Source organism: Suncus etruscus, chromosome 9 (genome assembly GCF_024139225.1).
Source record: "Suncus etruscus isolate mSunEtr1 chromosome 9, mSunEtr1.pri.cur, whole genome shotgun sequence".
In the NCBI taxonomy this organism is placed as follows: domain Eukaryota; kingdom Metazoa; phylum Chordata; class Mammalia; order Eulipotyphla; family Soricidae; genus Suncus; species Suncus etruscus.
The window spans coordinates 83022606-83034779 of NC_064856.1; the positions used below are offsets into that span (position 1 = coordinate 83022606).

Here is a 12174-nt window from a genome sequence, read left to right on the forward strand (position 1 = left end):
ACTGAGTACATGAGAGAGACTCGGGGTTCTATCTTTAGTACTTCAGGGTTCTCTGAGAACCCAATTGAGATTCTGAAACAAAGGAAACAAACATAAAAACAAAAAACCCGGGGCTGGAGAGATAGCAAGGAGGTAAGGTGTTTGCCTTTCATGCGGAAGGATGGTGGTTCGAATCCCGGCATCCCGTATGGTCCCCTGTGCCTGCCAGGGGCGATTTCTGAACCTAAAGCCAGGAGTAATCCCTGAGCACTGCTGGGAGTGACCCCAAAACAAACAAACAAACAAGCAAACAAACCCATACCCAGGGTCAGAGTGATAGCACAGAATTTGCCTTGCATATGGTTGATATGGATTCAATCCCCAGCACCCTGTATACACTGTCAGGAGTAATTTCTGAGTGCAGAGCCAGGAGTAACTCCTGAACACTGTTGGGTGTGGCCCCCAAACAAAAGCAAAACAAATAGAAACAAAAAAAACCCAAACACCCATACCCAAACCACGAAAACTTTATTCGGTATGGCAGCAGGATTTCTTATTTGAAATGGAGTGCTACAGGCCAGTCTGACTAGGCTCAGTCCTTTTAAGGACTTAAGTTCTTAAATTTTATTCCACTCTGAACAGGCAGAAAATGTTGTCATTACTTTTTATTGACTGTGGGGATCAAACAAGTACTCCTGAACTATCTCTCCAGCCCTTGATATTTATTTATTTATTTTTTGGTTTTTGGGTCATACCTGGCAGCGCTCAGGGGTTACTCCTGGCTCTACACTCAGAAATCGCTCCTGGCAGGCTTGGGGGGCCATATGGGATGCCAGGATTGGAACAGTCCTTCTGCATGCAAGGCAAACGCCCCACTTCCATGCTATCTCTCTGGCCCCTGATATTTATTTTAAAATAGTAGCGGCTGAATACCATAAATGTTTATTTTAAAAATCAGTGTAAACAAAATAAGCAGGAAGCATGATACTTTTGAGATCCTTATATTTCTTTTAAAGGATTTTTGTTTTTAAAATGTCAAACTACAAAACAGATTCCATACATTCTGCCATAAATAATAACAAACAAGAAGGCAGGACTCTACATAAGCAAACCAAGAACAACTGTTTTCAGAAAATGTGATAAAAAGCTTTACAATCATAAGCCATCCAGTTTTTAAAATAAAACTGTTGAAAACTCACATGTCCTCAAGTGGCAGATACAAGACACCCTTGAAGAAGGAACAAAATGTGGTTCTGGCATTTTGTATTGGTCTCACATTTTTGAAAATCTAAAACTCACACAGGTTGGTTTTTTATTCCCTCAAGAACCATATGATCGAGGCACCAATGACAATACAACTTTGTTTCCAAGAATCTTGTAACAAAGCATTGTCTCATTTAAACATATGACTTAAGAGGCAAAAGGGGAAAACTTTGCAGTTTTCTTCCAAAGGCAGCTTTGAACCTTGCTTCACCGAATCCGCTTCTGCTGCCGCGCTCTGTAAATGTCGTGAACGGGGGGCACAACAGCTCCCTTTTCTTCATCGTCATCAGAGTCCTCGTTGGGCCTTTTGACAGCCTTGGTGAGTACAGCGTTGCTCTCCACGGGGCCATTGCCTTCCACAGCCAGTTCTGGGGCTCCACCAGTTATGATCCTTACAGCTTCCTCAACAGCTATTGGAACAAACCAGAAAAGACCTTGGAGGATGTTGAAAGTTATGACACGATGAAAGAATGTGTGTGTAGTACTTAGGATATCTTAATGTTCATCTCACAGCTTTGCTTTTAGCAAAGCAGTGGATGTGACTGCTTACTGATAATAAGGAATAAATAAACAAAAGCTCTGACTAAAATTAAATTAATTTTGTGGTTCATGTCTGATAATGCATGTTTATATGACTATAAATAGTAAGCTTTTATGACATTTCACATTAGTGGAATTAGAATATGAACTAGTCTTTGTGCCAAAGGGTTGTTTCATTCCTGAGTTCTGAAAACTGACCAGCAGGTTTTGGAAATGTCAGTGGCAAACAGAACAGTTTTTTTAAACTATTGTAAGTCAATATTGACAAATCAATAATAAAATATGTCTTCTGTTTAGGTGAGGATGCGAATTCCAGTCTAAAATAGAGTTTTCATCACTTACTATTTGGTATCTTGCATCTTCGGAAAACTTCCATCAGTTCATCCACTTGTACAAAAGGCCCCTAATTTGACACAAATATATCTAATGTCTGAAATTCATATTTTACTCTTGGTAAGATTTTTTTGTTTTTGGTTTTTGGGCCATACCCAGGGATGCTCAGGGTTATTTCTGGTTATGTGCTCAGATATCACTCCTTGCTTGGAGGACCATATGGGATGCTGGGGGATCGAACCATGGTACGTTCTAGGTTAGCACGTGCAAGGCGAATGCCCTACTGCTTACCCCACTACTCTGGACTCACTTTGTAAGATTCTTTTTAAAAAGGGGGTCAGGGGGCTGGAGAGATAGCATGGAGGTAAGGCATTTGCCTTTCATGCAGAAGGTCATTGGTTCAAATCCCAGCATCCCATATGGTCCCCCGAGCCTGCGATTTCTGAGCATGGAGCCAGGAGTAACCCCTGAGCGCTGCCGGGTATGACCGCAAAACCAAAAAATAAAATAAAATAAAATAAAATAAAATAAAATAAAATAATATAAAAAGGGGGCCAGGGTCTGAAATAGAGGCTAAGAAGTTCTATTTATGGTCAATCTAATCGAATACCTGGCAATACATAATTATCCACCAAGTATCACCAAGGGTCACTCTTAGAGCAAAGAAAAGTCCTTGAGCACTGCTGCATGGGGCCCCAAACAAAAAACAAGATGTGTGTGTGTGTGTGTGAAAAACAATTGTGCAAACAAGTCTTCAACTGGGAATGCAGTACTGGGGATCCGAGGACAAACTCTTTTTTTTTTTTTTTTTTTTGGTTTTTGGGCCACACCCTGTGACGCTCAGGGGTTACTCCTGGCTATGCGCTCAGAAGTTGCTCCTGGCTTCTTGGGGGACCATATGGGACGCCGGGGGATCGAACCGCGGTCCGTGCGCAGGCAAGGCAGGCACCTTAGCTCCAGCGCCACCGCCCGGCCCCCGGAGGACAAACTCTTGAGGGTCAGCAAGATGGCTGAATGGGCTGAGTCGTGTTTTGTATGTAAAAGGCCTGGTTTTATTTTTCTATCCTCCCAGCACTCCTGGGTATGTATGGGCCCAAAACAAGAACAAATTCAGGAACCTCAAACATGCTAAGCATTTGCTCAATCATTTGAGCTAACTCCTCAGTCCACAAATTTAAACCCTAAATATCTGAGAAGTTAAGGCAACACTATTCTGTTTCCCATGATGAGAAGAAAAAATATCATATTACAACTAATTAATAGAGCAACATACATCTATGAAAATAGTGAACAGAGGAAAAAATAGTAAACAGACCTGAAAACAGATAGGAGGAGGGAGAAGTTTCATTAAAACCACTGCAGCAGGTGGTACTGGGAACACTCCACCAGGCACTGGGTGTAAGCCAGGAGCTGCCAGAGGAAAGAAAGCGTGACTCAAATGAGGTGAAAAATTTCCAATCACTTAGAGCTGAAATAAGACATTCATACAAAAAAAATAGTTCTATGACTATGTTGTTTTGTTCTGGGTATTATAATATATTTTCAGTCTTAAAAGATGTTCAAACACTTCTATTCTCTCTAAGTTAGAAAAACAAACAAGTGACTTCATAGGACAGTAAGGGCCTGAAACAATGTTTTTTTTTTTTTTTTTTTTTTTTTTAAATCAAAACCATTTGTAAGGCTCACAAATTGTTTGTTGAACAGTCCTGTGTAAAAGTCAATATTCTATATTGACGATAGGCCCTTCTTCAGAAAGACCCTTCCCAGAGAAGTGAATACCAGCATATAGATATCAATAATAACCCCTGAATGGGGTTTTCTCACTAGAGATAATCTGGATATAGCAGTATTTTTGAGAAGTGTCACTGTCAAAATGGGTCCCAAGAATCTGAGTCACCCGGGTTTTTTGGGTCTGTTTCCCCACTGCCCAACTCCTGACATTCTTCACTTATTTGAGCTTAAAGATGATAGGCAAGTCACTGGCATAGCGACACACACTGATTCTAATGATTAACTTAGAACAGACAGGTCACATTACTATCCCACTGAATTTAGTCAATAAAATAAGGTCTCAGTACTTGAGCTAAAGTTAAGGCTTACGTGCTAAATGTCGTGGCTGAAATGGAATCATCTGCTGAGTGTCTGGTTTAGGATATTCTGGTTTTCTATCCACTTCATCTTTCAGAACAGGCACTATAGAAGGAGCTACAACTGGGTCTGGAATGATAGCTGCTAGCTTAGCACGGGAGAAATCCTGAAAATGCAGAACAGAAGAATCCTAAGCCTGAAAACAGGATCTGTGTATACAATCATGCAATTCTATAATCATGGTACACTCTGAATTACTGGGTAAAAACCATAGAGGAGAGGGGCCGGAGAGATAGCACAGTGGTAGTGTTTGTCTTGCATAAAAGCCTATCCAAGACAGATAGTGGTTTGAATCTCGGCGTCCCATATGGTCCCCTGAGCTAGCCAGGAGCAATTTCTGGGCACAGAGTTGGGTGTGACCCAAAAAAACAAACAACAACAAAATAAACAAAGTAAAACAAAAGAAAAAAAAACAGGAGAATGGATGAACAACTAAGAATTTCAATGATGCTTAAAAATAACTGTTAAGTACTCAACAGGAAAAAGCCAAATGGCTCTGAAAACTCAGTATTTTAAATAAACACCTCAAACCCAGCTATGAGTCATTAAATTTTGTGACCAAGGAGGACATATTTAGATTAGAAAGAAGCTCTTTGGGTTGAAACTTGAGACTGAGGGGCTGGAGAGATAGCATGGTGGTAAGGCGTTTGCCTTGCATGCAGAAGAACTGTGGTTTAAACCCCAGCATCCCATATGGTCCCCTGAGCCTGCCAGGAGTGATTTCTGAGTGCAGAGCCAGGAGTAAATTCTGAGCAATGCCGGGTGTGACCCAAAAACTAAAAAAACAAAAAACTTGAGACTGAACACCAATCATATTTTTCTGGTCATTCCTTTCACTAGAAATGAACATCAGTGAAAAAGATGGACTGAGATACTTTCATGAAAGCTAAAATAATTACTTACATTAGTTATTAAAATAAAAAATTAACTCCGGAAATTTCCAGAGAAGGTACATTTGAAGCTGCTAATATTAGCCATGTTTTCTCTCTGATGAGGCAGGGAGTAATATCTCCATGTGATAGAAGGAACTGAAGCTTAAGGAAATTCTGATATTTCAAAGTCCATGCAGCTAACAAGTAGAAAATTAGGGGCGCAGGTCTATACCCTCAAACCCATCCATCCATCAGTAGCTGGCAATGCCACACTAGAACTGAAAACAACTCTCCAAGTGAAGTCAACAAAACAACAGAGCCACAGTAAAGGGGCCTGTTCAACTGGAGCCTGGACCAGGAAAGTGCCTTTAGTGCAGAGAACACACCTGCCTGCCTCGCACCCAAAGAGTTCCTTTTGCCATCCACAGGGACATTAAAAATTTTCACTTTTTCAACATTTGCTCATGAGAGTTGGTGGCATCAAATACAGATTGCAGTCAGTCTCAGTGAGATCACCCATTACTACATTCCCTTCTGACTTTCACATACCAGTAGAAGTACAAGGAGAAATATGAGATGGAAACACCACATTCTTAAGTCTTAGGGCTAAAGAGATAGTACAGTAGGTAGGACATTTGCCTTGTGCGTGGCCAACCTGTGTTTGATCCCTGGCATCACATGTGATGACCCCCCCCAAGTACCACCAGGATTAATTCCTGAGTGCGGCCCAAAAATGAACAAAAATTGATAGAAATGGTAGTTCCAAATCGTTCTACTTAGAAATAACAAGATGGAGGCCGGAGAGATACATGGAGGTAGAGCGTTTGCCTTTCATGCAGGTCATTGGTTCGAATCCCGGCATCCCATATGGCCCCCTGAGCCTGCCAGGAGCAATTTCTGAGCCAGAACCAGGAGTAACCCCTGAGCGCTGCCGGGTGTGACCAAAAAAAACAAAAAAACAAACAAACAAACAAAAACCAAAAAACCAAACCAAAACAAAACAAAAGAAATAACAAGATGCCTATTTTTACTCAATTTTCAAAAGCTGAAGTAGTCTTTTCTAATGTTTCCATACATAGTAATCTTAATATGTCTTTGATTTTTTTGGTGGGGAGAGATATAACTTAGTGGTATTGTACATGCCTGAATATGTGAAGCAACCACAAAACGGTGTTGGGGGAGGCCCACAATGTAGCTCAGAAAAATAGCACTTGCCTTGCACTGTGTGAGGCCCTATGGTTGATCTCCAGCACAACACATACAAAAGATCTTTGTGGGGGAGCCATGATAGGACGTTTGCCCTGCTGACTCAAGACAGATCCGGGTTTGATCCCTGGCATCCCATATGGTCCCGGAGCCTGCCAGAAGTGCTTTCTGAGTGCAGAGCCAGGAGTAATCCTGAGCGGTGCTGTGTGTGGCCCCAAACCAAAAAGATCTTTGATTTTTTTTTTAATTGAGAAACAGTGAAATTAGAAGCAGAATGCAATCATCCTAGGTAATAGCCCCTCTGTTCAGAATAGGAATCTGAACAGAACTGGCACAGGACTAGGCACAGGACTGGCACAGAACTGGCACAGGACTAATGTCAAGATCTGAATTTCAGGGGCCGGAATGATAGTGCAGTGGTAGAACATTTGCCTTGCACGTGGCTGTCCCAGGACTGACCTGGGTTCGATCCCCGGCGTCCCATACAGTACCCCAAGCCAGGCACAATTTAAAACCTAGTTTAGACAGAGCAAGGTCCAGGCCTAAAGAACATAGTGAGGAAATGGAGTATGCATACTAGTGACTTTTTTTTTGGGGTGGGGGAGGGGGCTACACCCAGCAGTGCACAGGCACTGCTCTGCACTCCTTGCTCTGTGCTCAGAAATCGCTCCTAGCTCGGGGGACCATATGGGAGGCCGGGGATTGAACCCTCATCTGTCCTGGGTCAGCCAAGTGCAAGGCAAATGCCATACCACTGTGCTACCACTCTGGCCCTGTCATCTTAATGCCAGCTTGCTTAAGGGGACCAACGTAGAATTCTTGAGATACTGAGTCCCCTTTGGATTTCCATCTTGGTCCAGTTCATTTGACAAAAATTCAAGAAATAGCTGGTCCAATGCAGTGGTTTTATCAGAACTTAATAACATTAGTATCAAAACAGTTATATATAAACCCCCATTGCTCAGTTTGTCTGTCTTAAAAAAGTTTCAAGAAATAATTGAAAATTAACTTCTCATTAAGGGCTTTTGCTTGAGGTAGTACAAATATTTATCTTTTCCCATTAGATTGAATAGGTTCAGGTTATCATATTGGTACTTACGATTCAGTAATCTTTTCAGGAGTTCTATTCCTAGATAAACTAATTTGCTCAAAGGAACATTACTTTATGAATACAAACCCCTTAGAGAATTTTGGATTTACCAAGCGTAATGTGTTTTCATTATATGATAACAATAAGGTAACGAGAAGAAGCTGGAGAAATAGTACAGGTTGTAAGGTGCCTACCTTGTATCAGCCAACCTGAGTTGACCCCACACTACATATGGTCCCCCCAAGCACTGCAAGGAGAAACTCCTGAGCATAATCCACTGGGTGTGGCCCCAAACCAAATAAAATTAATAGGGAGCAATATTTGATCTAAACTCTCATCTTGTCACTTTGAAGAACTATTATGGGAAAAAATAGTAATGCCTAAGATAACATTTTTCTTTCTTTCTTTTTTGTTTTTTTTTTTGGTTCAGCACACCGGCATTGCTCAGGAGGTACTCCTGCAGTCTGCTCAGAAGATAGCTCCTGGCAGGCACCAGGGACCATATGGGACAACCGGGATTCGAGCCAACCACCTTTGGTCCTGGATGGGCTGCTTGCAAGGCGAAACGGCGCTGTGCTATCTTTCCAGGCCCTAAGATAACATTTTCAATAAAGTTCCTTTTGTTTTTCTTTCCTTCAAAACTATCCTCTGCTGCCCAAAACATAAAAATAATGGACAATTTCAGGGAAAGAATGAAATTATTAGTTAAATCATATTTAAATTCTCACTTTGGGCAGTCTTTTTTTTTTTTTTGGTTTTTGGGTCACACCCGGCAGCGCTCAGGGGTTACTCCTGGCTCTATGCTCAGAAATTGCTCCTGGCAGGCTCGGGGGGACCATATGGGATGCCAGGATTCGAACCACCATCTTTCTGCATGCAAGGCAAACACCTTACCTCCAAGCGATCTCTCCGGCCCCTTGGTCAGTCTTTTGAACTATTTCATAAACACACATTTAATCTGTACACTTTTTCTTCCTGAAAATTTATACTAAAATCAGATTACTTTCAATTTCACAACTCATTTTTAGGCTGGAGAGATGACTGAGAGGCAGAATACCTACCCACCCTATCTGCACAATGCCCTGGGTTCCACCTCAGGCCAACGGAGGCAGAAATAGCAATATACTTAGAAGGAAGTTACGCCATAAACTACTTTAAAAACAGTGGAAAGTCAGGATTATGCACATCCTTATTCTAAGCACATACCTTATAGCCAAGAGCTTTAGCTCACTTGCAGAACAAGGAGATAAATCCACTGAATTTATATCTATCTACCAATAGAGCTGTTTCTTTGCCTTCATACGTCTTCTTTAAATGCTGTAAATCGTCTTTATTTCCACTTTCAGTATACTGGCCTTAGGTCACCAATATTACTTTCAAAAGCTAGAAATCAGGGCCCAGATTTTCTCTGGAAGAAAGTAATTTAATCAGTGTTCAATTATTCTAGATTTAGAGCAAAAATGTTTAAGTTCACTTGATCCCTTTATTTTAATTAGAAAAAGCTTTTTTTCAGAATCAGGATTTATAAGCTAGTGAGAAAAATAGAATAGCATAATGAGCACACACATACTTATTAAGCTAGATTTAGCCATTAATAATTTTTCTTTTATTATGCTTAAGAACATTAAAGATATGAATAAATAACTCTGTATGTTAAGCACTTTTTTGCATTTATTACTTATTCACTTTATTTTACTTATTCAGCTTTATCCTTCATGGTTTAATAGGAGACAACTTGTAAGTATAAACTCTAGGGCAGAAGCCAGAGTTTCCCTTTTCTCTTTAGTAATGTGGTCTTACCATTTGTTAGAAGGAATTACAATACAGAACAGCATTCTTTTTTGGTTTACTTTTGGACCACACCTAGCAGTGCTCAGGGGTTTACTCCTGGCTCTGCACTCAGGAATCCACTCCTGGTAGTGCTTGAAGACCATATAAGATGCTGGGGATCGAACCTGGGTCAGCCACATGCAAGAGAAGTGCCCCCTCCCACTGTACTATCTCTGTGATCCCAGAATACATTCTTTTTTTCACGTATGAATAAATACTATCTAAATTCCAACGACTGTTCTATTAATTTTCAGTCCATTAAGGTATATTCTAGGGAACAGCCACATCATACAAAACAGTCAAAATTAATGCTGAGATTCTACTTAAATGTCTCTAAAGTATCTTTGCAAGAAAATAATATTCTGAGTGCCTAGGATAAGATAACACAGGTTAAGGACTAACACAGAAATCTTTCATGAGCAGAACTGGTTGCTCAAGGAGAAAAGATTGGTAAGGTTCTAGAGACCCAGGATGTGGCTCACTGCAAAGCAGCTGCCTTGCATGTGTGGGGCCTTGGTTTAAGTGCCTGGAGACTGTGAGGTGTGAGATAAGGGAAATGTCTGTGTAAGGGGAAACCCTGAAGGAAATAGCTCAGATGGTGTATACAGAACACCCACTTGCAGTACAGGTCAAAAGTTTAATCCTCAGTGTTCCCATATGTACTCTACACAATCCTCATGGCTCTGCTGCCTGAGAATCTCTTGCTAGCATGACAGCCAGCTGTGTGAACACAACTAACTGGGTGTGAACCCTGGGCAAGTACACCTAAGTGTGAACACTACAGGTCAGGAAGAGAGAGCTCTGGTGAATGCTTGTGTGAGCAGAGCAAGGATGCTGCTCACAGTAAGGACAACAGAGACGTTGCATAGGGCACAACTAAAAAGTGGGTCCCCCCATCGAGGCATGTGTTTGACCACCACAATTAAAAGGAGTGTGACCTTGAACATGTGCTGTAGTCAAGTGTCATCAGAGAAAGAAGAGATATGGTACCACTAACTATACCATGTTGGTCCTCTGTTTACTTAAAGTAGGGTGGGGCTGAAGAGATAGTACAGTGGGTAGGGTGTTTTGTCTTGTATGTCTACCCAGGTTTGATCCCCAGCAGTTTCCCATAAGTTCCCGCAAGCACTGCCAGGAGTAATTCTTAATTGTTGAGTGCAAAGTATAACCCCAGGGCACTGCTGAGAGTGGCCTCTTAATACAAACAACCCCCATCACAAATACCAAAAACAAAACCAGTCAAAAAGCTGTTAAATCACGAGATATAATAAATGAAAGACACTTTTAGTATAATAAAAGTTTTTGTTCCAGTAAGAGAGGGCACAATCAGCTCTTTCCTAATTGGTCTAAGAATTTCTAGGAAAGTAGTAACATCAGAATGTTTAGTACATTTGCTGAGACTTCTCAAACACTAAAAATATTGAAATAGAGATTTTAAGGTAATCCTCAAGAAAGGACATTTCTCTTGAAACTTATTTTTGCTCAAGCACTACGACTTATGTCACAGATAACACAGCAATTCAATGATTAAAACTTCCATTATACCCTAACCCACTAACTAGTTTTCAGCACTTACCCAGACTTCTCAGGAGGAAGACTTCCAGATGTTAAAACTCTTTCAAATAAAACTCGGGTATTATTGTCCTCTAGATTAAAAAAATATTTTAAAAAAGTTAAATATTTTTTTAAAAGCCTCACACTTAGCAATCTATTTGCACATGCATTATCTCATTTAATCACATCAATCTTAAGCAAGAAGGTGATTATCACACCGATTTTTCTTCCCACTGCCAGTCCTAGTACCCAGAGGTCCTCAATACATAAAGCAAGTGAGCCATACTCCCTGACATATCTAATTTTTTGTTGGTGCTTTTTGGGGTAGGCTATATCTGGCAGTGTTCAGGGATTAGTCCTGGCATGGCTCAGGGACCATATGGGATGCCAGAAATCAAACCACGTGCAAGGCAAAAACCCGTACCACCTGTGCTCAGGCCCCCACATACCCAATTATAAATTTTTTTTTTAATTAGGTAATTTAAGGTTCAAAGGTAAGTAACTAGACCTGGTACTCCACAAAAGAAGTGGTAACTAGAAGCAGGATCTTTTTTATATTCGCCTAGTTTTTTCAGTGCGGGTACCTGACCAGATAGTCCAGCATGTGGGCCTGAATTTGACTTCAATTCCTGGCATTCCATATATCCCCAAAGACCGCTGGGAATAATTTCTGACTACAGATCCAGGAGTAACCCATGAATACTGGTAGGTGTGACCACCCCCCCCCAAAAAAAAAGGAAAAATAAACTTCTTAGAGAGTTGGGGAGTAAAGTGGGTAGAGACATTTGGCATGGGTGATCCTTGAGTGCAGAGCCAGAGTAAGCCCAGTGCACTGCCAGGCTTGATTCCAAAATCAAACAAAACAAAAATCAATGAATCATATATTTATAAAGAGTACATTTATAACATATAAATTATACTTGAAATAGTAAAACTGATTTTAAAAAATTCCAGTATAGTGGTTGTTGATTTTTTGGTTTTGGTTTGACTTTTGGGTCACACCCATCAATGTACAAGACTTATTACTGACTCTGAGTTCAATAATTCCTGGTAGTGCTTGAGGGACCAAAAGGGATGCTGGGGATGAAATGTGGGTTGGCTGCATTGCATACAAGGCAAAGGCCCTACCTACGATATTATTGCTTTGGGCCCCTACTGGGAGTGGAAGGGCTTTTTATTAACTCTAAGTGCTCACTTTTAAAACATACTACATGTAGCACCAGTCTCCCATTATATACTACATGCTGTGTTTTCTGCTTGAAATAATGCATTTTCCTATTCTATTGCTTTGGGGTCACCCTGACAGAGGAGATTGAAACTTGGGCTCCTCTATGTTTTGCATGACGTTTCAATCATATA

At 40.8% G+C, this 12174-nt stretch overlaps 1 protein-coding gene across 1 annotated transcript in view; it reads right to left on the reverse strand.

Moving 5' to 3' along the window:
- Positions 1–964: 964 nt before the first annotated feature.
- Positions 965–12174, reverse strand: part of CSTF3 (cleavage stimulation factor subunit 3) — a 104108-nt gene continuing 92898 nt past the window's right edge. Inside the window, 7 exon segments of the mRNA XM_049780113.1 lie at positions 965–1652; positions 2125–2185; positions 3431–3525; positions 4216–4369; positions 8638–8733; positions 8735–8837; positions 10838–10907. Of these exon segments, the coding sequence (XP_049636070.1) occupies positions 1450–1652; positions 2125–2185; positions 3431–3525; positions 4216–4369; positions 8638–8733; positions 8735–8837; positions 10838–10907 (782 nt within the window). The 3' untranslated portion in view covers positions 965–1449.